The sequence below is a fragment of the Kogia breviceps genome, chromosome 2 (genome assembly GCF_026419965.1).
Source record: "Kogia breviceps isolate mKogBre1 chromosome 2, mKogBre1 haplotype 1, whole genome shotgun sequence".
In the NCBI taxonomy this organism is placed as follows: Eukaryota; Metazoa; Chordata; class Mammalia; order Artiodactyla; family Physeteridae; genus Kogia; species Kogia breviceps.
Genome location: NC_081311.1, coordinates 197,601,458 through 197,628,171, shown reverse-complemented (window position 1 = coordinate 197,628,171; position 26,714 = coordinate 197,601,458). Strand labels below are relative to the sequence as shown.

The window sequence follows — 26,714 nt, the reverse complement described above, 5'->3', positions numbered from 1 at the left end:
TTCTTCAGCTCAGGAAACTTATCATAGCCCATTTTTGTCATGGGCTACCATAATAAAATAGCATAGACAAGGTGGCTTTAAAAAATTTTATTTCTCACAGTTTTGGAGGCTGGGAAGTCCAAGATCAAGGTGCTGACAAAGTAGGTTTCATTCTGAGGCTTCTGCTCTTGGCTTATGGGAGGCCACCACCTCACCATGGGCTCACATGGCCTTCCCTCTGTGTGCCCAGAGAGAGGGGTGTCTGGTGGTTCTTCTATAAGGACACCAGCTTCATCAGATCAGCCTCCCTCCCCACTTATGACCTCATTTAACCTAAGCCACCTGCTTAAAGGCTCCATGCCCACCAGAGTCACATAGAGGGTGAGGGCTTCAACATATAAATTTAGTGGGGGACACAATTCATTCCACAGAAGAACTTACCTTTATTATTTCCTTGTTTACATGTTATATTCTCTCTGCTCCTATTTCTCCTAAGATATAAAGAATTTCCTGAATCTGTCCTCAGTGTTACTTTTCTTTATGCGCATCTTTTTGTCCCTTTTAAACTCTGAGTATGAGAAATTTTCTCTGTCTGGTCTTGAATCTCTGATTTGATTTTCTGCAATCTCCAATCACCGTGTCAATTGTATTTTAAAACTTGAAGTAATGGTTTTCATCTCAGAGCAATCTTCCTTGATCTCCTGTCGTTTCTTCTCCGTGGACATAATGTTCACCTAGATTCTCAGTGGCAACATAAATCAGAGATTTTCTCAAATTTTCTCTTGTTTCTTGCAGCAACTCTGGTTCATAAAGAGACATTTGCTCTGATGACTCAAAATAAGCCATCCTTCTGTGGTTCTGAATCAGAGTTCATATCGGTTTATCCTCGAGTGAGGAAGGAGAGAACGAGAAAGGAAAGAATGAGGTCCATGGCTTTCTTAAAAAGGTAGTTCAGGTGGTGGATTAATTATGTATTACTTCATAACAAATTACCCCCAAAACCTAATGGCTTAAAGCAACAAGCACTTACAATTGTTCAGTTTCTGTGGATCAGGAAAGCAGGCATGGCTCAGGCGGGTGGTGTTAACTCAAAGCCTCTCATGAGGTTGCAGTCAGGTCACAGTAATCAAGACAGTATGGTACTGGCACAAAAACAGAAATATAGATCAATGGAACAGGATAGAAAGCCCAGAGATAATCCCACACACATATGGTCACCTTATCTTTGATAAAGGAGGGAAGGATATACAGTGGAGAAAAGACAGCCTCTTCAATAAGTGGTGCTGGGAAAACTGGACAGCTGCCTGTAAAAGTATGAAATTACAACACTCCCTAACACCACACACAAAAATAAACTCAAAATGGGTTAAAGACCTAAATGTAAGGCCAGACACTATCAAACTCTTAGAGGAAAACATAGACAGAACACTCTATGACATAAATCACAGCAAGATCCTTTTTGACCTATCTCCTAGAGAAATGGAAATAAAAACAAAAATAAACAAATGGGATCTAACGAAACTTAAAAGCTTTTGCACAGCAAAGGATACCATAAACAAGATGAAAAGACAACCCTCAGAATGGGAGAAAATATTTGCAAATGAAGCAACTGACAAAGGATTAATATCCAAAATTTATAAGCAACTCAGGCAGCTCAATAACAAAAAAACAAACAACCCAATCCAAAAATGGGCAGAATAATTAAATAGACATTTCTCCAAAGAAGACATACAGATTGCCAACAAACACATGAAAGAATGCTCAACATCATTAATCATTAGAGAAATGCAAATCAAAACTACAATGAGATATCATCTCACACCGGTCAGATTGGCCATCATCAAAAACTCTAGAAATAATAAATGCTGGGGAGGGTGTGGAGAAAAGGGAACACTCTTGCACTGCTGGTGGGAATGTAAAATGATACAGCCACTATGGAGAACAGTATGGAGGTTCCTTAAAAAACTACAAATAGAACTACCATACGACCCAGCAATCCCACTACTGGGCATATACCCTGAGAAAACCATAATTCAAAAAGAGTCATGTACCAAAATGTTCATTGCAGCTCTATTTACGATAGCCAGGACATGGAAGCAACCTAAGTGTCCATCAACAGATGAATGGATAAAGAAGATGTGGCACATATATACAATGGAATATTATTCAGCCATAAAAAGAAATGAAACTGAGTTATTTGTAATGCGGTGGATAGACCTGGAGTCTGTCATACAGAGTGAAGTAAGTCAGAAGGAGAAAAACAAATACCGTATGCTAACACATATATATGGACTCTAAGAGAAAAAAATATCATGAAGAGATTAGTGGTAGGACGGGAATAAAACACAGACCTACTAGAGCATGGACTTGAGGATATGGGGAGGGAGAAGGGTAAGCTGTGAGGAAGTGAGAGAGTGGCAGGGACATATACACACTACCAAATGTAAAATAGATAGCTAGTGGGAAGCAGCCGCATAGCACAGGGAGATCAGCTCGGTGCTTTGTGACCACCTAGAGGGGTGGCATAGGAAGGGTGGGAGGGAGGGTGACACAAGAGGGAAGAGATATGGGAACGTATGTATATGTATAACTGATTCACTTTGTTGTAAAGGAGAAACTAACACACTATTGTAAAACAGTTATACTCCAATAAAGATATTAAAAATAAATAAATTTTTTTTAAAAAAAAGACTCAGCTAGGCTGGCAGTCCCACGGCCAGGCCCCTTCACTGACTGATGGCAGCCTCAGAATATCCACGTTCAAGTTCACTCACCTGGGGCGCCCCACGGTGCCTCCTCCTTGCATGGAAGCCGGCTTCCCCCAGGATGGGCAATTCAAAAGGGAGAGAAAGAGCGCATTCAGAACAGAAGCTGCAGTCTTTGTACAACCTAATCTCCAAAGTGACATTGCATCCCTTTTGCTGTATCATATCCACTAGAAGCAAGTCACCAGGTCCACACTCAAGGCGAGGGGATGACACAGGCTGTGAAGATCAGGGCCAGGTCAGCAGGCCCATCTCTGCGGCTGCCCACCACAGTTGGGTAAATCATAGATTGTGTGTGTCTGAGGTCAAGCATTTTCAGACCCGGACTAAGAGAAGAGACACAGTTTAACCTTACAGACATGGTACTTTTCTATAACAGGTTCGTGTAGATTTGGAGAGAATTAGCCACAGACACGTCCAAGAGCTTCACCGCTGGGCAGAGTGTTTCTTTCCAGGTTTTTGTTTGTCTTGTCGTCTTTTAATATGTAAGCCTCTGGAATGGCTGGCGGGACGCTCCTTTCTGAAACATGCATGACTGAAACTAGAGGCCATTGGGAGCAGGGTGTGACCTGAGATGCTAATGTTCTGGGAGAACCGCGGGGCTCAGGGCTCTTCCCCAAACCGCTGAAGAGGCAAGATCCACTCCACCCCCACCGCAGGGCTCCTCTCCTACTTACACCCATGGTGAACCCGAGGTGCGCTGCTCAGCCCTTCCTCAGTGTTGCCTGCCCTACTTCTCCCAGGAATTCCCCAACACGTCTGTCATGGTGCACTCTGTCCTTAAGTTCAACCAGACACACAGCTCTTCATTTTTCTCCCTTTCCTATATTTCCCAGGTTATCTAAGATGGGAGGAGTTAAAACTTGAAAGCAGATTACAGACTGTGCTTCTGCATCCTTGACGTTGCCAAGGTCAGACAAGGGGAATACAGTCTGCTTGGCTCTATCAGGTTGATTTTAACTTTTAACTCTCAGAAGGCAAACTTTCCACCTTACAATATTTTGCCTGATGGGGGCTGTACTGTCTCCCCCAGTCAATGGCAGTGACATCCATAATTAGCTGGATTACTCTTAAAAAGCCATGACCATGGTGGTCTGGGCTCAGCACGGTGTCTTGATTACGGGAACACCCTCCAGCAACCCCAGATGATTTCAAAGCAGATGTCTTTCTTTTTTATCCAATCCCCCCATACGTCATAGCTGCTCTCAGACCTTTTCTCCCAAAGTCCTCCAAATATTCCTGGTCCCTGCCTTAGCCCTTGTACCTCTTTTCTTCTTTCCCGTGCCTTCCCCATCTTTTTTCACAAGACTGCATCTGGAAAAGAGAGCAAAATAGAAAAGAAGGAAGAGGAAGAAACGGATGAAGAGAGTGAAGAATTGGACCCAGTGGGGGTTTGAACGAGAAGCATGGCCACACAGTTCTAATGAGCACAGTTAAACTGCTCGCATTTGCATCTGAGCAGCTGTGTGAGTGCCGGGAGATTTTGCTTCACTAGCCCGTTTCCCCATCTGCCAAAGAGTAATAACGATATAGCCCCTGCCTCACAGCATTGTTGAGAGAAAGAGAGTTTGCATGTACAATATCTTTAAAAGAGGACCTATGTAATAAGTACCCAATGTATAGTATATAGTATATATAGTATACAGTATGTAGTATACTATATTCTCAGTACATCCAGAGTACCTGGCATATCTGAGGGCTCAAAAAGTGTTTATTGGGGGGGAGGAATAAATTAAGAATTTGGGATCAGCAGATACATTCCACTATATATAAAACAAACAACAGGGACCTACTGTACAGCACAGGGAACTATATTCAGTATCTTGTAATAACCTATAATGGAGAAGAATCTGAAAAAGAATAGATATGGATACAGGTGCAGATATAGATATGTATAACTGAATCACTTTGCTGTATACCTGAAACATTGTAAATCAACTATACTTCAATAAAAAAGTAATAAAAATTAATAATTAAATTAAATTCTGCTTCAAAAATGTGTTTGTTGAGTGAAACTCATTTGTTTATTTTGTCTTTGATGGTTATACTAATGGACAATGTCCACATCTCCAGCTGTATAACTTCATCCCTGTGTCATCATAAATCATGCCCCTAACAGGAAGAAAGAAAAAACAGTCAAGAGTTGTAAAGGGTTTTTATCACATCCAGCTAGTGCCCACATGCCATCAGGTTGTTTCAAGCCTTCAAGGACACAAAGGAAATGAAAGTGGCCCCTGTTTTCTGGGTGCATGAATTGCTGCCCATAAAGACCATGTAACAACGCCCTTCACAAGGCAGCTCCCCACAGCCCAGCGGGTTGATGGGTGAGCCCTTCCCGCCACACGTATGTCTTGGTTGAAATTGTCAAGCCTGAAAAGCTATGAGGAACCCCTTAAAAAGGAATTTAGAAAAATCTTCCACCGAGTTGAAGAGCTTCTGACCCCAGGGAGACACATCTGTGTTGCTGAAGCTGGGAACGGGAGAGAGGAGAGAACAGCCAGAGGTGGATGAAAACACCACGGCCAGGAAGGGAGCCCCGGGCCAGCCCCGAGCTGATAGGGTCCACAGCTGGATTGGACGGTGAGGTTTGAGCCAAGAGCACTTGGGGGCTGACCTACAGGGAACCCGTGTGTTGAAGGAGCAGCTCTCCAGGACCTCAGGATCTAACAGGGGCCTTTCAGGCTCAAAGAAGCAGCCAGTCTCAGAAGTGGACCCACTTCACAGCGGAATTATGCCACAGTCACTTTGAGTTAACCTGGATACGCCCGGTGTTTGTCCCTGACCTGAGGTCACAATGGGGTCTGCGTATCTGGGACTGACCATTTCTCCCAGACCATGACCCTCCATTGGCAACGGACTCACCGATTTTCATCCTAACACGAGGCTGAGACCAAATTAGACCCACACTGTGTTCATTTATTCATCGGGCATTGTTATCTTGTTGCAAAATAGTTCGAGACCAAGAGTATTGACAGAGAAAAGGTTCCAAGGCTGGTGGTCTCTGAAGGCGTGCTACTGGGCTCTGCACAGCTATACCAAGCTCACTGCATGCAAACTGCATGATGCAAAAGAATTCTAGCTAATGTTTATGCTTTTCTATGAGGATCTGTTACCAGTCCTCATCTAAACACATTTGTAAACATAACTTGATGTAAATCACATACAATATATCGCTGAAAATCTGTGAATTATGGTACCCTCTGATGAGCATTTAAACATCCAAGCAGAACAATGAAGCGACCTTTATCTGATTCAGAGAAAGCCAGGATCCGTCCGCTATTGATTGCTTAAATATATTCTGCACCTTCAAGGACAGTCAGTGAAGGAGAAAGTCAAATACACGATTTCCAAGAAGTTAAGGGGGAAATATTGATACTGCGTCCCTTCCTCTTCAAATGATTGTTCAGCCAGTGGGGGACTGAGGCAGGGTGGACAGTAGGGGCTCCCATGAACTAATCAAAATAGGAAAGACAAAGAAATAGAGATCAGAAGATTTCACATTGAAATAAAGAAATTCATGTTGCCTTAAATATAATTTGTGTTAGTTACATTTCAATTCCTAATTTATACATAGCAGGGTTGATAAAGAATTACATTATAACAAAATTAGCCAGAATAATTAGCATAGTGTATGTGCTACTGATTAAACACCCAGCAGATAGCTTGGTAATTAAGATCAGTGAGTGCCATGTTTTGAGGCTTTGTCATCTTATTATCTGCCTAACAAGTGCTTCATCTTTAGCTCCCTTCTGATTTGAAGTTTGATAGCAATCTCCAGTAATTCTCAGTTTATTTCTTTAAATTACCTTACCCAAATTCTGATCATTTTCCTGTGGTCACTACCCTCCCTCTCTTTGTATTGACACAAACGTGCTGGTGTCACATTTCTTTCTAAATGTAAGGAATCTGCTGCTACAAAGCATTTGTGCTTTTGGAAATTCAGGTTCAAAATCTCTTGCAAAACCCATCATTCTTCGGCTGAAAGAAAGAACCAGAGGCCAACCACAGGCTCTGCAAGTCAGTCAAACGTCTGAATACAGATCTACAGAGTTCATACCTCCTTTCTAGGCAGAGCCCCATTGCCAGCAATTCCAAGAATGTCTCCATCAGGGTCCAGATGACCCTAGGCCGTCATGCCACCGCTCCATATTCGGGGAGGCTGGGGTCAGCTGCTGTCCTTGCAACACACAGTGAGATTTTTGTCATGGAAGGCAAGAGTTCAACTACCAAAGCACAGAAAGCTTGGGGGCTGACTCACATTCTTTTCACAGGCTGAGCTGTGTCTGCTGCATCTCTTTAGGCTGAAACCAGAATGTGTCCATGATTTTAAAGGCAGAGTGAACACACCTACATCAACCAGGAATACTTTTAGCTGCAAGTCACAGAAAACGCGTGAATAGTACTTAAGGAATAAAGACAAGAAATCTGGCAGCTGGCGGCCTGGAGCTGGGGCAAAGGTTCAGAAATGTCATCAAGGAACCATGCGTCTCGTCCCCTCTTTCTGTCCCACTCGCCTGAGTATGTTGAGCCTTCATTTCATGTCCGTCACCTCATGGCTCTAAGCTGGCTGCTACAGCTGCACACATTATGTCCCTGTTCAAGGAAAGAAGAAAGCGAAAGGAAAAAAGTGCCAGCCACTACTTCCCCTTTCAATCAGGAGAGCAAAGAACTTTCCAGATGAGCCAGAGCAGACCACGCCTGCCCTCACTGGCCAGAACTGGGTTGCAAGGGAGGCTAATTCGTAGAGTGGCTAGCAAGGAGACTAGGGCGGAAGTTAACTGACTTAGATAAACATGATTCATCACCAGGGGCCAGGCACATTGTCACAACAAAGAAAACCCAGGGTCTCTTAGGTAGGAGGAAGGAGAACAAATATTAGGTAGTAACTTCAGGGCTGGCTCCTCAAATGCAGATGCAGACATGTGGGGAAAAGCATCCGTGTATGGAACAGAAGCTGCAAAATCATGCAGAGGAGCTGAGAGGACAGGGGTGTATTATTCAGGGTTCTCCAGAGAAACAGAACCAAGAGGATGTGTGTGCATATATATATATATTCTTAAAATAAAGGTGTATATGATTTATTTTAAGAAATCAACTCACGCGGTGGTCGCAACCTGCAAGTCCAAAACCTGCAGTGTAGGCCAGCAGGCTGGAGACACAGGAAGAATTGCAGTTCTAGTTCAAAGGCCATCTGCTGGCAGTATTCCATCTTGCTTGGGGGACATCAGTCTTTGTTCTATGAAGGCCTTCAACTGATTGGATGAGGCCCACCCACATTATGGAGGGTCATTGGCTTTCCTCAAAGTCCCCCAAATTAAACATCATCATCTCATTGAAAAAAAAACCAAACTTCACAGGAGCATCCTGAATATGTTTGACCAGGTATCTGGGCAGAGTGTGGCCCAGCCAGATTCACACATAAAATTAACCATCACACAGGGAGACAAGACAAAGTAAGAAAGGGAAGAGGTAGCAAGACTGGGACACAAGGTGAAGAGGGCTCTACAAAAGCTATGTGATCTATATACATATATATGTATAACTGAATCACTTTGCTGTACACCAGAATATAACACAACACTATAAATCAACTATACTTCCATTTAAAATTTATTTTTGATTTTTCAAATTTTAAACTGAAAAATAATAAAGCTATGTGAGGAAAGAAGAGAGATGTCATTGAAGGGCACAAACTTGCAACCAGCAGGTAAATAAGTCCTGGAGATCTAATGCATAGTATGGTGTCTATAGACAACAATATTGTATTATGAACATCAAACTTTCTAAGACACGAAGAAAACTTAATTATCCCCACCACGAAAAAAGAAGTCACAATTCTGCAACATGATAGAGGTGTTAGCTAACAGTACAATGGCAAAATCATGTTACAATATATAAATGCCTCAAATCAACATGACGTACACCTCGAACTTACACCGTGTTATATGTTGAATGTATTTCAATTTTAATATATCCCAAAATTAATTTTTAAGCTAAATGGCATAGCCTGGGCCCCTCAGGTCATTACAGCACACAGGCGCAGCTGGAGCAGCTGTGTTTCGTGCCCAGGTTCAGGTGGGGAGATACAGGACCACTAGAGACAGAGGTTATGGAAGAAAAGTCCACTAGCCCGCAGGACTGCACGGGAACCAACATCAGTGCTTTGCACTTCCGCGGGGCATGGAATTGGGTGCTTTAAGCCGAAGTTAGCAGCCTTAAGAAGTACAGAGGCTGCTGCTAATACTTGGGTTACTTTTTGGGCTCACTTATGTGATGCTTTTGTCTTCTCGAGACCAGCCAGTCCCTCCTGAATTTGGAATCCAAAGATTTCCCTGCATTCTCAATTTCAAGGCATGTCAATTTATAGTCAACCAGACTCTCTTGTTAGATGAAGTGAAGGCATACGTGGTGTAGAACGTTACACTGTGCTCCTTTCAACAGAACAGAGGTTGAGAGCCCAGGCTCGGGAAAAGGATTTTAAAGTTTCAGGACAGAGTCTCACTTTGATAAAAGAAGAAGTTGATCAGCAGTACCGACAAGAGCTGTTTTTAAAAAACCCTCCCCTCTGCTTCTCCCACTCACAAACAGGTCTACTGCCCCCCCATCTCTAGAATGAACCTTAAGGGAGGCCTTGGGGAGATTAATTCCCATCTCCCTGTGAGGTAGGGGGTGGGGAGGACGGCTGGCGGGTGGCCGTTCCCAGGGCTGTAACTGGAGCCACGTTTCTTCTATTTATAGCCACGCCCGCAGCCCTCTCCGCCCAGCTGCTGACTTTGGACTCCGTTGGGAAGCGCAGTTTGGTCAACACACAGACGACATCACAATGTCCATCTCCGATTGCCTTCCCGATTACCCGGTCACCTCGGATTTCGTAAATAGATTGCAGCCAGCCCTGGAAGCCAGGGATGAGGCGAGAGTGAGGGACCTGATCTGCACTGAAGCTCGGCACGTGACCGGCCAACGACGACGGGATGAAGGACCCCTCGGCCCAGCTGCGCACCGGGGTGCTCCTAGGTAACTGCGATGAATCCGCTGCCTCCCCGTCGCGTGCACGGGGTCGGGGTGGGGAACATGCGGGGGTGGAAGGGCAAATGGTGGAAAAAAGGCGAATGATACGTGCCCAGCTGTATGATTCTTATTTATATACATACGCACATGCTGCATATACTGTATATATACATGTACCTAGTATATATCTGTATATATATATACATAGTATATGTCATAGTATATATATAGCATAGCATATACATATACACATATTTACTGTATTTACTATACAGTACATAGTAAATATATATATACTATGTAAATATATACACAGTAAATATGTATACTATGATATATAGATCTATACTATGAAATATACTATGTGTCTATATATATACACACATATATATACACACAGTATGTCACATAGGCAACAATTAAAGTACAATACAAAAAATTTAGAAAAGAGAAAAATTAAACCGTGGCACCACCATCCCAACGCAGCAGCTCTTTTCATTTCTCCACTTTTCTCCAAGCTAGTCTCTTTGCATGTGTAAATTTCCTCTACTTATAACCGTGTGGTAGATAATAAGTTTGTGTTCTGTTCTGTTGAGTTAATACACCTAAAGTACTTTCCATATTGCTACATGTCTTCTTAATTTCAATCACCTATTGAGGTGATTAATCACAAAATACTTAAACCAAATGCCTACAAGAGGGGGCTATGTGTTTACATTTTTACTACTATCAATAATGCCACACTTAGTGTCTTTATTAGCATTCATATGCTTTTTTCTTATTCAGCGTTCTGTCCTTAGGATACATTCTCGGGAGCTGTGTTACTGGGACAAGGATAACAAATTTTCCAAATTGTTTTCTGAAAGGATTTCTGTTCCTCTTGACAGTGAGTGCGTCTCACATCACACCCTGAACACTATGGGTGGTTAATATTCATATTGAAATCTCCAATTTAGTAAGTGCACCCTGGTCGTTCTCCACTGCCTGCTGGCCCATCCTTTTACGTTTGTTTTTTACATCTTTATTGGAGTATAATTGCTTTACAATGGTGTGTTAGTTTCTGCTGTATAACAAAGTGAATCAGCTCTACATATACATGTGTTCCCATATCCCCTCCCTCTTGCGTCTCCCTCCCACCCTCCCTATCCCACCCCTCTAGGTGGTCACAAAGCACCGAGCTGATCTCCCTGTGCTGTGCGGCTGCTTCCCACTAGCTATCTGTTTTATATTTGGTAGTGTACGTATGTCCATGCCACTCTCTCACTTCATCTCAGCTTACCTTTCCCCCATCCTTTCTTTACTGCTCAGAACCAAGCCTTATCTGTAGCATTTGGGTTTTCTTTGTAGACCTTTTTTTTTTTTTTTTTTTTTTTTCGTGGTACGCAGGCCCTCTCACTGCTGTGGCCTCTCTCGTTGCGGAGCACAGGCTCCGGACGCGCAGGCTCAGCGGCCACGGCTCACGCATGTGGGATCTTCCCGGACCGGGGCACGAACCCGCATCCCCTGCATCGGCAGGCGGACTCTCAACCACTGCGCCACCAGGGAAGCCCTCTTTGTAGACCGTTTTACATGTGGGTCCTTGTCTAGTCAGGTATTTGGGCAATATCTCCTCATTTCTTTATACCTTTTTGGTCATTTTGTAGGTCTCCTTCACATAACATGTATATAATCCCGTTGCCATAGTTGCTGAAAATGATTTCCCTGACCAGAGCTTAGCTTTTCATTGCATCGTGCTAATTCTAGCCTGTCAGATGTGCCCTCCGCGATGTTAGTCTTGACTCCTAAGGAATGTTCACGGCTCCCCTCCCCCCACTAGACAGACCCCTTCCCAACACACGTGAGTGCGTGCACGCACGCGTACCATTGCACACACAAGGCACAGACACACACGTGCACAAACACACGCTCACACATCCAGGAAGGACACCAAAAGGGAACTGCCTGGGGCGTTGGTGCTGGCGAGTGTGGAGCTTTAATGTGATGAAGGGACAGATCAGAGACGGGAGCTTCTGGGGGTGAGCATCCCTCTATTCCCCTGTGATTTGGGTGCAATCTCGGTGCTGCTTCTCACCGGCGGTGTAAACAAGCTGCAGAGGCTTTAGGGAGAAACCGGGCCCTGCTTCTTCTTTTCCAGGGCTTTCCTAATATCTGGGGCCCCGATCAGGGTGAGGGCCCAGGAGGCGTGAGCCCAGAGAACACACCACCTCTGTTCAGACCTTAGCTCTGCCTGGATGGGCAGGGGTCCTCACCCAGACAGCACCTGGTACACGCAACGATCCAGGAGCCTGCCCTGGGGTGCGGAGGGGACTTCGAAATCCTGAACTGCGCTTTGGCCGGGAGTGTTGAGCTCTACATTTTGCATGTGCGCTCCAGACGCCCCCTGCCCCTTGCCCCCTGCCCAGTGCCTGCCAATGAGGTGCAGGGTGCTGTGAGGAGCGGGGAGGGGAGGGTATGTGCTCTGGGGACGCCTCTCTGCCAGATCATCGCTGTGATTTGGCTTCACCATTGGGCTGAAGGCTCAGCTCCTGGGTGGCACCTCCTACCTCCCTCCTTGCCCCTTCAGACACAGGGAGGGGGGCTCCCACGGTGGCCCTGGGGACCCCAGCTGGATTCCCTAGCCCTGCCCGCCTTGGTTAAGCCCTGGCGTTCCGCCGTCTGCTTTCTGCTGGGATTCTGACTGGAGCCAGTGCCCGCTCAGCACAGCCCCTTTTACAAACCCATCCCAGCAGGTAGGGGGTTTGTGTATTTGGAGTCCCTGAGTTACAATATCATTTCTGGTCCTTCAACAACAGCCCTAATCTGTTCTTTAGATTCACTTATTAAATAGCGTTAAGTGTTTTCACAGTAGAGCACGTCATCAGTGCTACACATTAATATAAATCACAGGTAACATCTTACTATTTTAAATGAACTACGTGAAAAGCTAATGATGGGATAATATTGTTCTTTCAGTATTCATGACATATTTTTTATTAATCCAAGATAAAAATCTAGTCTTTCCAACAGAAACTAAAATAAAATATCGTTTCTTCTCACATTACTAACGCCCTGCACCATCTTGACTGTCCCCACCACTTTACTAAACACTTGAAACCCATGAAATCTGTGTGAAGAGTGTCCCGTCCCCTCCTACGAAGAACCTGTATGTGCTAAATCATACCCGTATCTACTTCTCCCCGCCCAACGGTGCAATTCAGAAGGGCAAGAGCAGGTCAATGCTGCTGACATCTTGTAAGGACTCGGGCTTGTTCTGGGTTGTTTTTGTTTCAGGATGATGGTAACTGAATGATTAAGCCCGTGACCTTAGGGCACATATTGTTACCAGTGATTGTGTTGTGGGGGGAAGCAGGCTGGGCTTGAAAAGGGGGTAGAGGTGCGGCGCGCTCACTCCTGCACCGGTGGGCCGCCTCTCTGGCTAACGTGTGAGAGTAGGATTTGAAGGAAACAAGAAAGGTTAGGAAGCAAGATCTAGTTAGGAGGTGATGGAAGGCAGTCACCCAGGTGAGCGATGACAGGGTCTAAACCAAGAGGGTGGGGTAGACACAGAGATAAAGGCGAGAAGTGACAGAGCTGAGAAATGCTGGGCAGGGGTTGGGGGTGAGCAGAGGATCGCGCCGCCAATCCAGACAGAAATCAGGGGGGGCTCTGTGATTGTGACAATGTTTGAGCCTTTGCTGTGAGCCTGGCAGTAATGAGGGGAGAATAGAAACAGGGATAACGCACAGGACGGCCTCCCAGGAGTTCACAGAGTCCAGCCTGTGTCATCACAGGTAGGCTATCAGGTGCCTCAAGTAGGCTTGGAGTGAGACGTTCCAGAGGGAAGCTTGGACTCTGCCACCAATGAGCTGTGTGACCTCAGGGAAGTCACTTTCCCCTCTCTGAGCCAGTGCCTTTACTTATTAAGTAGTTCATGAGATTCGATTAGCGATTCGCAAGCAGAGGTCCCTGAGCAAAGCTCACCGGGGGAGGTCCCTGGAGAACCATGCTGTCAGAGAATACGCAAGGTCAGCTTAAAGGCTCTCTGTGGCTTCGCCACCACCACGGGGACTGGTGGTCTGCAGACGCGCCGTGGGCAACGCTGGCTCAGATCACTGTGGAGGCGCCTTCTATCTTCAGGCTCCTCTGAGGCCGTGATCCCAAAGTCTCACTGTCTCAGCCTAAAATGGAGCGAGGCCTCCTTTTCCCTGAGTGTGGGAGTAAATGGGCTCTTTCTCGGGGGATACTTGTGAGTCATGGGGGAACAGGCCCGAGAGAAGCAAGAGCTGTTTGCATTCAGACATACACTTGGGGGCTTTAGAATGTGTGAAGCGGGGTCAGAACTTGTAGCAGCACCTTGAAGCGCAGCCCACACTGGGAATGGATACTGGAATTGCAGTCCTCCTGCGGAGGAAGGTGGAGGTGATGAGCAAGAAGATCCGGCCGGGCCCGGCGAGGGGCAGGGGCTGCAGGCGCCCACCCCGGCCAGGAGACGCAGGGCCGAAGGTCAGGCTGAAAAGGCTTTGCGGGGAAAGGGCAGGAAAAGTTGTCCATCCCAAGGACAACCCTTGTGCAAAGAACTCTGAGTATTGTTCACAAGATGACAATTTGCAAAAAAAAAAAAAATAGAAAAAGAAAAGTAACAATTCTTTCCGTTTGTCAACATAAATATACAAGGACCTTGCTTCTCTCAGTGAGATCCCCACGCCTGTGTGCGACCTGATTCCTCCCACGGAATAGAGCAGAAGAAATGATTATTATTTATTTCTGTGCAGCCATATGCCACATCACAATAAAAGCATAGGGAAAGGAGGTACCGGCCAAGAAAACGGCAGGAATGACTTGTTCAGGAGAACCCCTCAGGTATACATGGGTCCCCTTAAGGAGGGCAGAGGACAAAGGAACTTAAAACTTCAGCCCCAGCAGATAATGGGTCCAAGTGCAGAATGTACCCTCCCTGCCTGGCCACGAGGCAGAAGAGCGGTCCCCAATCAGGATTCCCCTAAAGACGCAGCTCACTTGTGCCCTTGGGAAGCCACCTGCTCTCCTGCAGAGATGTACTTCGGATGGCCCGTGGGATGCTGGGAAGGGCATGGAGGTCTCTCACAGACGCTCAGCCCGCTCCCCGCCACTCAGACTGAGACTGGCCCGCTGTGAGGAACCAGGGAAGGAGGCCTGGGACAGGGACACAGCAATCTCTCTCATTCTCTCCGTGTGGGGGGGGAGGGGTGCGTGCAATGAGGCGAACAGAGCTGAGGCCCCAGCTCACCCACCACCTGCTCCCCCATCTTTTGCACCGACCCCCTCCCAAGAAGAACCTTCCTGCCAGGACGACATCCAAATCCCAGGGCTAGTCAGGACCTCACCTGCCTCCTCGGTTCACCTAGGCCATGCCCTCCTTCCAGACCCCACACAAGAGGGCCCCCCTGCACACCCGACCCACAGCCCCACCACTTCCCTCCACAAGAGCACAAAGCCCTCAGTCTCCATCAGTTTCCGAAACACACAGCCTCGCTGGGCTAATTTTTATACCCGCTGAAGGTTTCATTCTCAAATATGGCCTCGTCGAGGTCAAGACCCTTGCCTGGTGTCCGCAGCCCGGCTCAGGGTCTTAGCCCTGATAAGGGCTCAAATTCTGGGTGCCCTGGCTGCACGGGTTGGCCAAACTCTTTTGCTAACATTCACCCGGGTGGACACAGACTGCGTTTCCACAGACATGACTGGGATATGAGTCTTTCTGCAAAGAAAGATTCGATTCTACTTTCTGCTAAAGGCAAGTCTCCACCGTTGAATATTAGCAACAACGGAACTTTCGTCCTCGCCTCTTTGCAAAGCCTACCAGCTCACTAACCAGCGAGCACACAGCAAGGGAGAAAGGATGCGGGGGAGGGGTGGCGAGACCCCGCTTGCCCCCCAAATGCATCAACTGTACAATTTGGTAACTAGCGTAATCACACTACTTAAGAAACAACTGATTACTAATTGCTATTATTAAGGATGTCAGCATTCCATGATTTTGCTGCTGATATCTTATATACAAGTCAAGATGCTACTTGAATTCTTGATTGAAATAGACAACTAGAGGCATTATGGTGTGTTTGGGGTAATGGTATTTAAGCATCTGGAGGCAAGTTAAAGAAATACTAATTGGGTTTTTATTAAGAGAGCTCACCCAGCAGCAAGTATAGGTGGGGAACGAGTGCGGGTGAACGTGGGATGGACATAGACCCAGTGGGTCCGTTGGCAGAATTTAACTGTTCATTCAACCAGCTTGACGCTGAGCGCGCAGTGCCATCCAGGTTACATCTACTCCCTTTGTCCCTGTGTGTGGAGGGGAACGTCGCCCACAGAAAACCCAACGGCTGAATGTCAGTTAAGTAAGCACAAGCCCTGCCTCGGAGGACTCACATTTGAACCAACGACAAGTGTGTGTACATTGCTGGTGTAATGGATACAGCAAGAGATTAACGGTGAGGTGACCCTGGCTCTCCCACGGACTGAGTGGTCTTGAACCTTGAACCTGTGTGGTCAGTCCATCTCTCTGAACCCCAATTTCCTCATTTAAAAATATGGGATCAGGCTTCCCTGGTGGCGCAGCGGTTGAGAGTCCGCCTGCCGATGCAGGGGACGCGGGTTCGTGCCCGGGTCTGGGAGGATCCCACGTGCTGCGGAGCGGCCGGGCCCGTGAGCCATGGCCGCTGAGCCTGTGTGTCTGGAGCCTGTGCTCCGCAATGGGAGAGGCCACGGCAGTGAGAGGCCCGCGTACCGCAAAAAAAAAAAAAAAATATATATATATATATATATATATATATATAGGATCAGTGTGGTCATCTCTCAGGGTGTTTCCAAAAGGGACGAACTAGGGTTCTAAGAACAACGACTTATTTTTATGGAGATTAACAAAACCCTGTTGCCTTCACAACACCTTCAGGTGTCGTGCACCCTGGCAGAGTCCTGTGTAGACTGGACCCCAGCTTCAAAGGAACGGCTGGCTCCAGGCCAGATGCGCCGAGAAGGTGTTGCCGGGCGGTAGGTTGGTTTACGAGCTCGAATCACCAAAGACCAGCCCCCTCGCACAGGGCCAGCCTTGTTCTGATCGTTAGGGGAGTCAGTCCACAGACCAGAGCTTGTTAGCACGGGAGCCGACCGCAAGTGGGGGCAAAGATGGAGGAATCACATGCAGTGAGCACTTCTCTTAGCTATGCGTTTCCCAAGGGCTATTGTCTTTCCCACTTTTCCCGCTGAGGAAAATTAGGCTCAGAGAGGGTGAGTTCCACATCTCAGATGCCACCGCCGGAGGAGGTGGAAATCCAGAGCTCTTCCTGGCACTCCTTAATGCCTATAATTGTCCTATGGCTGCATTTTACAGATGGGAACGCCAAGGCTCACATGTGTGTTCCCTTACTGGGCAACAGCCAGTTAGGAGCAGCACACAAACTGGGTATGTTTTCTGACTTGTAGTCAAGGGTTCTTGACACATACCCACCCAGAGACGTGTGGCAGGAAGATCCATGAAAATGTCCCCATTGAGGCTGTGACAACCGTTCAACTTTACATCAGACACACACACACACACACACACACACACACACACACACACACGCACACACATCAATAGCAAGGAGTCCATCGCTTCAAATCATTCAAATAAGAGTATTAAGGAAAAACATGGATGAATGAACAGGGCACTCAGCTGCAGAATAAAAACAAAAATGGAGAGCAGGAGGTCAGTGATGACAGGGAAGGATGGAGAGGCAAGAGCTCTGCCGTCTCGGCTGCAGCCCTGATCAGAGCATGTGGGGGGCAGGGAGACCCTGCTCGAAGCAAAATGAAATTAAACCTTTCTAAGTACTTATAAATCAGCACCTAATGACACCATCCCACCACCAGCCGGAGCATTGCTCTTATTACTTTGATTCACAAGCCAGGAAAAGATCCGGAATTATGCACAAATTATTGTCCCATCTTCTTAATTAACGCTGATTGCAAAATTCTTGCTAAAGTCCTTGCTAACAGACTCAATTATGCGCTGCCTGAATTGATTCACCCAGATCAAGTGGAGTTTATTAGAAATACACTTTCCTACAATAACATCAGATTATCTTTGAATATAGTTAAATTATTTAGGAATAAAATGGCTCCAGCAGCAGCCCTTGTTTTAGCTTCAGAAAAATATCTCCCACCACCTAGAATGAAGATATTTCTTTGCTTTCTGCCAGACACACACGCTAGGCTCTTTTTTTCCCAGGAGCAGGTTGAATTGCTGTGGTGAGATGAGATATATGCCTTCGAGCTAATGGTCCAGCTTCAAAGCATATGGGCAGGAAGAAAAATCCGACAGGGTCAAGTCTCAGCTCCCCCCAGTATGAACCGTCACTGCCTGTGGAACACAGTGAAATTGCAATTAGGCTAAATCAGGATATTTTCAGAATCAAAATTGAGAAACAGGCTAATAAAGACATAATGTATGCTGATGACATACTTCTATTAGCATCACTCCCCAGCACACTGGAGAGTTTTGAAAGAACAAAAAGAAACGAGGATAAGAGGGAAGAGGCTTTTCTACCTTTCCAGGATGATGGTGGTTCCTGCAATGGTGCACTCTGCTGAGGATAAACATTCCAAAGAAACGAATTGGAAATGGCAAATGCACTACCTATAGCCTGGTACCAAGTACCAAATTCAACAGCCAGATATTGAACAGGGTCTGGGCTTGTCCTAATCACCACATCCTGGCACATAGTAAGTGTGTAATAAATATTAACAGACCAAATAACATATGGAGGACACAAAATCTCCTGGGTTGGCCCTTGAAAGACGAACATGTTCTTGACAGCCTGGGATGGAAAGGAAGTTATTCCAAACTGAGGGAGCAAAGGAATCAGATGTGGAGCACACAGTCTGCACGCAGGGAAGTAGGAGCTGGCTGGAAATAGGGTGTGTTAGTCAGAGGAGAGGGAGGAATATCTGGCCAAGCACTTCGGGACTGCATTGTATTGTGTGAGACCACAAATCCTAGACATAGGCATTTACATTTATATGCAAAGGCAGTGAGGAGCCACTCAACAATGGAATGAGATTATCTAATTTAGAAAAAAAATGAAAAACTCCTACATATGTAGGAAGGATAGAGGTGGAGACACTGGTGCCGGGAGTCATGGCTAGCTGCACACACCCACTCCCCCTCCTCCTTTACCAATAAAGTCCCTATGACAACACCATGTGCCCAGCTGGAGAAAAAACAACATTTCCCCACCTCCCCTGAAGCCAGGGCTGGCCTTGTTCAAGTCAATAATGGACTGAATAGCAGATCAAAGATGACGGGAGAAAGAGTCAGTGAATTTGAAAACAGATCAATAGAGAGTATCCAGTCTGAAGAACAGAAAGTAAAACGATTGAAAATAAAATGAACAGGGACTGTGGGACAATATAGAAGGTCTGACACATTCAACCAAAGTCCAAGAAAGAGGATGGAGCAGAAAAAATATTTAAAGAAATAATTACCAAACATTTCCCAAATTGGATGAAAGATATAAACTTACAGATTCAAGAAGTTTAGCAAACCCAAAGCAGGATAGGCATCACAGGAGACAAATGTGTGCCTGGTATCTGGATGCTCAGTTGGCCGCTGTTCAGTCAAACTTGCCTTGAAAATAAAGAGCACGTTTCATTGCAGTGAAGGGAGGGAAAAAGGTACGCAGAGAAAAAGACGCAATAACAGTTTCTTATTTGTGGGTGCGTGTAACTCTCCTTTCCACAAGCCTGCAATTGTTCCCTACTGCCTACAGCAAAGGTCGGCAAACTATGACCCTAGGGCCGGCTACCTGTTTTTATAAACAAAGTTTTACTGGAACACGGCCCTGCTCATTCATTTACACAGCGTCCATAGCTGCTGTCATGCTACAATGGCAGAGCTGAGTAGTTGCCACAAAGACCATATAAAGTACAAAACCTAAAATATCTATCTGGCACTTTACAAAAAGGCTTGGCAACCCCTGTCCAACAATGTCTAGTTCCAATTTTATAGCAGGTGTCCAAGAGTCCAAAAGATGTGCTGTGAACTAACCCACCCCACCATCTCTCCCACATCCTTCACCCACCCTGTACTCCTGGGACTCTGATCAATAAAGACACTACTCATAGCTCAGTGGGGAGTAGGGGTTGCTCTGCAAAGTGTTTGCCATGAAAATTGACAGTAAACATTTAGAAACGTTGACAGGGGCTTCCCTGGTGGCGCAGTGGTTGAGAATCCGCCTGCCGATGCAGGAGACACGGGTTCGTGCCCTGGTCCGGGAAGATCCCACGTGCCGCGGAGCCCGTGAGCCATGGCCGCTAGGCCTGCGCGTCCGGAGCCTGTGCTCCGCAACGGGAGAGGCCACAACAGTGAGAGGCCCGCATACCGCAAAAAAAATAAATAAATAAAAAAAAATAAAAAAAAATAGAAACGTTGACAGCAATTTGACAATTAATATAACACCCATGTGTGTGATTACTGGACTTGTAATTATGCCTTTTTTCCATTTTATTCTTTCTTGTAATTAATTTTAATTGTATTTTGAAAGAGAATCACTCTGTGACAAATTGGGACCAAAAAAAATCCTTGGTCCTTCACCTGATGTGGTTGAGAAACCCTGGTCCGAACCAGGCCTCAGTGACACTCCCAGGCCCTCTCTGCCCTCTTGGCCTTGGGGCACGCCATATCTGATCTCCTGTCTTCACGTGCTCTGACAACATGCCCACCCGTCCTTCCAGGTGGCCCAGGAGCCTCGGGGTTCACAGTTGGGTGCCGTTTGCCTTGCAGGGTATTTGCTGGGGATCCACACCTTTGAGGGGGAGGAGAGAAAGAGGGATTGGCCGGTGACCCAGGCCCCGCCATGCCTCAGCCAGCCCCAAGGGGAGCTTTGGAGCTGATCCACGTATCACGGTTTTCCCACATGGGGTCACGGTGGCAGGACCTGTCTACCGGTACCCATCAGTCACTGGATCTGCCACTTGGAGAAGCATATTCTGGAGTGAGATGCCTCTCTACCCAGAAGGAGCTGACAGCCGGGGTAACAAGTGCTCCCTAACAGTGGGGTCTGGGCAGCACACCTCTGTGTCCACCAAAGGTCTCGGCCCTGCCGTGCACCTCGGCTCTGATCCCTCAGACCTGCTCTCTGCGGCTTGCATCCTCCCCAGATCCCCAGCTCTGCCTGCCTGATCGCTGCCTGGTCTCCCGAGCACCCACCTTCCAGACTGCACCCTGGGCCCCACCAACACAGCCCTGAAGCCAGGGACACCTGCCTGCCTCTTGCTCAGCCCAGAGTAATGGGACACTCATCACTCACCACAGGCCAAGAGGAGGAGACAGACACCCTCAGGGGTCATGAGCCATCTTTTCCTTCAGTTCCCTCTGTACTTAGCTCAGATGCCACCTTCGGAGAAAGCCTGTCCTACCTCTACTTCCTGTCCCTCTGATACCTTACCTGATGCGTTCTCATCTTCACACTTGTACCCCTATCGATCAGTGATCTCATTCCACTTGCCAGCTAACAGCTGCCTTGTCTGTCTCTCCCACAAAGTGTAACCCTCCTTAAAGGTGAGGATTTCTACTCTGAATCTCCATAGGCCTCCAGTGCCTGAAAAATGCCCCTTATGTGTACACTCAATACAGAAGAATTCCAAATGGTATAGAAATTTACCCTTCCACCTGCAAACTCTGAAAATATCAGTTTCACTAAACACTTCCAAAACTTGATTTTTTAAAAACCTTTCACAATTGGATAGGCAAAAAAGATGTCTTCTTTTAACTTGCATTTCTAATTAGTAAAAATGGACATTGTGTATATGTTTAGTGGTCATTTCTATTTCTTATCATGCCCTTTTCCTATTTTTCTGTTGGAAATTCAAAGTTCTCATTCTTTGCAAACCGAAACATAAGGACAATGAAATTTAAATCCATCAGACATCACCGGGCTCTCTTTGCTCTGTGCAGACTTGCAAAGTAACCAAAGGACTCCACCAGAAGCAACCCCCCTCCTCAACTACAGGACCAGTAAACTTCTCATGTCTAGAAGGGAAGTAAAGGATGATAGGGCATAGCCATCGGACGAAACCAACTTCAGGAGAGAAGTATTTTTCTCCCTGTGTGAGATTCATAAAAGACAATCAGTCTGAACAGGCAATTTGTCTCAAGAGGCAGGAGCTGCAATTTTATCATGTAATTAAATCCCCATGACAGTTGTAAAGAAACTTCGTCACCTTTATTAGGGAGAACTTCAATGAGATGCTTTCCAGCTCCATCACCAGAGTCTGTAAGTGTCCTTCCAGGGCTGTTTACTCGTGGCTGTGCCTGCCGAGGTCCGGGCTGCCCCATCTCCCGCTCAGCCACAGAGGATGGCAGTGCTCAAGGACACCTTTGCTTCTGAGCTTCCGGAAAAGCTCGCCTGGGCCCTGATGAAAGCAGCACTTGACCTTTGGATGAGATGGCATTCGTAATGAGAAGTGACCATGTTGCTTTGCAGGATCTGCACCAGGCTGGGTAGCACCGTCAGGAAAATAAGTTAGCGAGGTGTTTTCCCCCAGTATTGTACCCGCCTTCTACATGACGGGAATGAAATTTCTCAATAATGTGAAATGAGTACAGACAATTTAATTCATTATTAATAGATACACTTGATCTGAGGAAGTAAAATGTTTTAATGTTTTGTTAAATGAGGTGTGCTGTGCTAACATTGTTATTTGGAGAGAAGGTTAGGATATGTTAATATTTTGGGATGCTAATGTCTGTGTGACTAACTCTGGTGAATGGGTGGGTGGGTGTGTCCTGGGCTCTTAAAAGCAGAGCCTCACATGCCGACTCAGCTTATTATTTTTTTAAAATGTTTTAATATTTTTGTGTGAATTGCTTCTTTCACTTACATAGTATTTTCTTTTTTTTATTGAAGTATAGTTGATTTACAATGTAGTGTTAGTTTCAGGTGTATAGCACAGTGATTCAGTTATACATGTATATATATATATATTCTTTTTCCGATTCTTTTCCCATATAGGTTATTACAAAATATTGAGTATACATAGTTCCCTGTGCTATACAGTAGGTCCTTATTGTTTATCAATTTTATATATAGTAGTGTGTATATGTTAAGGTTAAATTCCTAATTTATACCTCACCCCACCTTTCCCCTTTGGTAACTGTAAGTTTGAAAAAATGTTGTAATTTTAAAAAGCTATAGGGAATAGGGATGAAGGAGGAGTGGGATTTAGAAATTAAATAAGGAAAGTGAGGATCAAAAAAGGTGTGAAAGTAAATCCACAGTAAGACCTGGGGCTAGTGCCAGGCGGTAGGAACTTTGAATTTAGTCCATCGGATTTAGTCCATGGCCATTTACAGAAATAATTCGGGTAGGAAGCAGAATATTGATCGGGATAACAGGATGCATTAGTTTGTTTGAGAAAGTAATCAGGATCTCATTATGTCCCCAAGGGGAATGACTTCCTGCCCTAGTGTGCCCATTTACTTGGACGCTTGACCCCAGAAGGAAGCTAGACATTTGCCCAATGGCCTAGGAAAGAAGCCACACAGTTGCCCTTTCCCAAGAGCACAAGGAGACTGTACCTCGTGGCCCGAACACGTGGGCAGTCATGGCCCTGCATAACCAGCCTGACCCTGTAACAAACACACCAGCCCCACATTTCAGGCTCCGCTGGGTTGTTCCACAGAACATCACCAGAACTCATCCTCAGACTCTTCTGAGGAAAAAGAAATCATTCATCAATTCAATGGCAAGATGCAAAAATCCTGATATCGCGTGAAAATAGTAATTACCATTTGAACACTACCATTTGTATATCTCATTATCATTTTAAGGTGGATTTTTTTTTTTTTGTCTCATTTGATAGAGAAGCAAAAATTCCCTCTTGTTAGCTACCAACGCTACAAGACTTGGTATGGAGAACCAGTTTTTGTGTCTCTCGTGGGCAAAACATGACGCTTATAAGTCCCCAAAATATTCTTTACAAAAGTATATTCAGGACTTGAGGACACGGGAAGGGGGAAGGGTAAGCTGGGACGAAGTGAGAGAGTGGCGTGGACATATATGCACTACCAAATGTAAAATAGATAGCTAGTGGGAAGCAGCCGCGTAGCACAGGGCGATCAGCTCGGTGCTGTGTGACCACCTAGAGGGGTGAGATAGGGAGGGTGGGAGGGAGATGCAAGAGGGAGGGGATATGGGGATATATGTATACATATAGCTGATTCATTTTGTTATACAGCAGAAACTAACACACCATTGCAAAGCAATTATACTCCAATAAAGATGTTAAAAAAAAAAAAAAGTATATTCACATCCAGTGGACTACCTGGCAAGCTAGGTAGAGAGATTTAGTCTGTTCACTGAATCATTCAGCTAAAAGTTGGGTATCCTCTTCTGCTTGCATTTTTGTCTTCTCCTAAGTTCACTCCACACTCTGCAATAAAAGGCCTCAGCAATTAAATTTCTTTACAAATGAGGTTCCTCCATCAAATAGGTACCATCTGAAACTTCATCTGAAACACTAAAAGTATTAAACATATTGATGTGGAGAAAATTGTATTCATCAGAACCCCTGTCTTTCAAGAAGGGCACTGTATTTGTTCAGAAGAATTTCCTTGACCAGCTCCCTGAAGCTGAAACTGAAACTAGCAAGGCCTGAGATGTGTGGAACCACGTTGAAAGGGAGAACAGGGAGGAAGATTTCAGGGTTTGCACCAGAGGGAGATGGAGGAGATTCGTGGGACGGACCTGTACGAACTGTGATAGACCCTTCACATCTTCAGTATAGTTACCAAACTCGCTAAGTAATATTGTTGGTTGGCTAACTTGAAAGCAAACAAACCAACCAGAAAAAAAATTAAATGAGCGAACTTTGTGCCACAGGCGGGACAGAACACACACATTCGAGCAGACAGAAGTGGGGAAGCAGGAGGCGGCAAAGCACAGGGGTGTTCAGGGTTCCAGGGAGGACTCTGGCTTACACAAAACCAAGCATCCCAGTGAGTAAGGGAACTCAAACTGACACAAGTTACTCTATACTGGCATGCTTTGAGGGTTTTAAAATAAAGTCAAATAATTTGCTGCACTGAGGCCACCTAAAGCTAGGTATAAACATCACCACATCCATAGCACGGCTACCTCTGAGCTTAAAAACAAGAAAGAGAAAACTCGGGGCTTCCCTGGTGGCGCAGTGGTTGGGAGTCCGCCTGCCGATGCAGGGGACATAGATTCTATCCCTGGTCCGGGAAGATGCCACGTGCCTCAGAGCAACGATGCCCGTGCACCACAACTACTGAGCCTGCGCTCTAGAGCTCTCGAGCCACAACTACTGAGCCCACGCGCCTAGAGCCCGTGCTCCACAACAAGAGAAGCCACCACAATGAGAAGCCCACACACCACAACGAAAAGTAGACCCCTCTCGCCGCAACTAAAGAAAGGCCCGCACGCAGCAACGAAGACTCAGCGCTGCCACAAATAAATAAATAAATAAATAAAAATAAATAAAATTTTTTTAAAAAGAAAGAGAAACTTCTAGTGCCAGAAACGAGGGGACCCCCAGCAGTTAGTGGCAATTTCAAACAAGTGATTCACGAGGACAACAGGATCCTATGGACCTGGGACATTGGTTTCACCCACCAATTTGATACCCACTCATCCACATGTTCACTCAAATCATCAGTAAGCATATTATACAGTATCAGGCTGGAAACAGATTCTGGTCTTCCCTTGTGAGCAATGTTTCTCAACCTTGGCTGCGTGTTAGAAGCATCTGGAAAGTTTCTAACCATCCTGATGCCCACGCTGCACCCTCCAGCCCATTACATCAGAATCTCTCAGGCTGGGATCCAGACATCAATGTTTTTAAAGCTCCTCAGCGATTCCACTCTACAACCACTGCTTTATAGGCACCATGTATATTATTTCTCCAGTTCAAGTTTTTTAGCAATGTTTTCCTAAACAAAGACCCATATTTTCCCATCTTCTCTAAAAGGTTTTCAACCTTAGATCACAGGTTGAAATATTCATACCTATGCCTACATCTCCTTGCATATTAATGAGATAACCATGACACAAAAGAAAATTCTTTGAGTCCACCCTCACTTCTTCCTAGTGACCCACAGAGCTCCAGGTGCCCCCACTTCTTTTTCTAAATACTCCCAACCAATCCTTTTCATGATCCATTTAGGGATCTTGCCCAGAACTGACGTCAATTCAGACTTGAAGAATCAAGTTCTTTTCCTGTTTGAAAACTAAAACTCTAGTCTTCTGGTCCTTCTTCTGTTTTATCTGAGTTTCTCAAAGATTCTGACAATTGCAGAGCAACTTTGTACACAAATTCACCTTTGGAAGAAACTGAGTTTTCATATGGACTGAAGTAGGCAGAGAAGATAAGACTTGAGTTACATCTTGAAGGCTATGCATTGCCTTTTAAACAAGACGAGGATGATAAAAATGAGATTCAAATGGCTTGATCCAAGCAAGGTTTTGATGGGGAGAATTGGTGTGCAGCAGGAAAGGAGGAGCCCAACCAAGAGAGCTGGGTGAGGAAACAGTGTTACTCACGTAACTAAAGGACATCGTTCAGCTGGTGGGAAGGAAGATAAAGAACTCCTGTATGTTGGGATCCTATGGTCACTGCTTTTTTCCATGTGATCTTTTTTAATTGAGTTATGATTAACACAAAATATTACATTAATTTCAGGTGTATAACATAGTGATTCAGTATCTTTATACATTATGAAATGTTCACCACAATAAGACCAGTTACCATGTGTCACCATAAAAAGTTGTTACAATATTCTTGACTATATCCCCTGTGTATATTATTACATTCCCTTGACTTATTTATCTTATAGCTGGAAGTTTGTGCCTCTTAGTCTCCCTTAGCTATTTTACCTGTCCCCTCAATCCCTCCCCCCTTTGGCAACTACCAGCTTATTCTCTGTATCTATGAGTCTGTTTCTGTTTT

The 26,714-nt window shown here is 45.6% G+C and overlaps 1 protein-coding gene across 1 annotated transcript in view; it reads left to right on the top strand.

The window, feature by feature from the left end:
* Positions 1-9,567: 9,567 nt before the first annotated feature.
* Positions 9,568-26,714, top strand: part of ASB18 (ankyrin repeat and SOCS box containing 18) — a 65,139-nt gene continuing 47,992 nt past the window's right edge. The window contains 2 exon segments of the mRNA XM_059055301.2: positions 9,568-9,698; positions 9,700-9,758. Coding sequence (XP_058911284.1) covers positions 9,568-9,698; positions 9,700-9,758 — 190 coding nt within the window.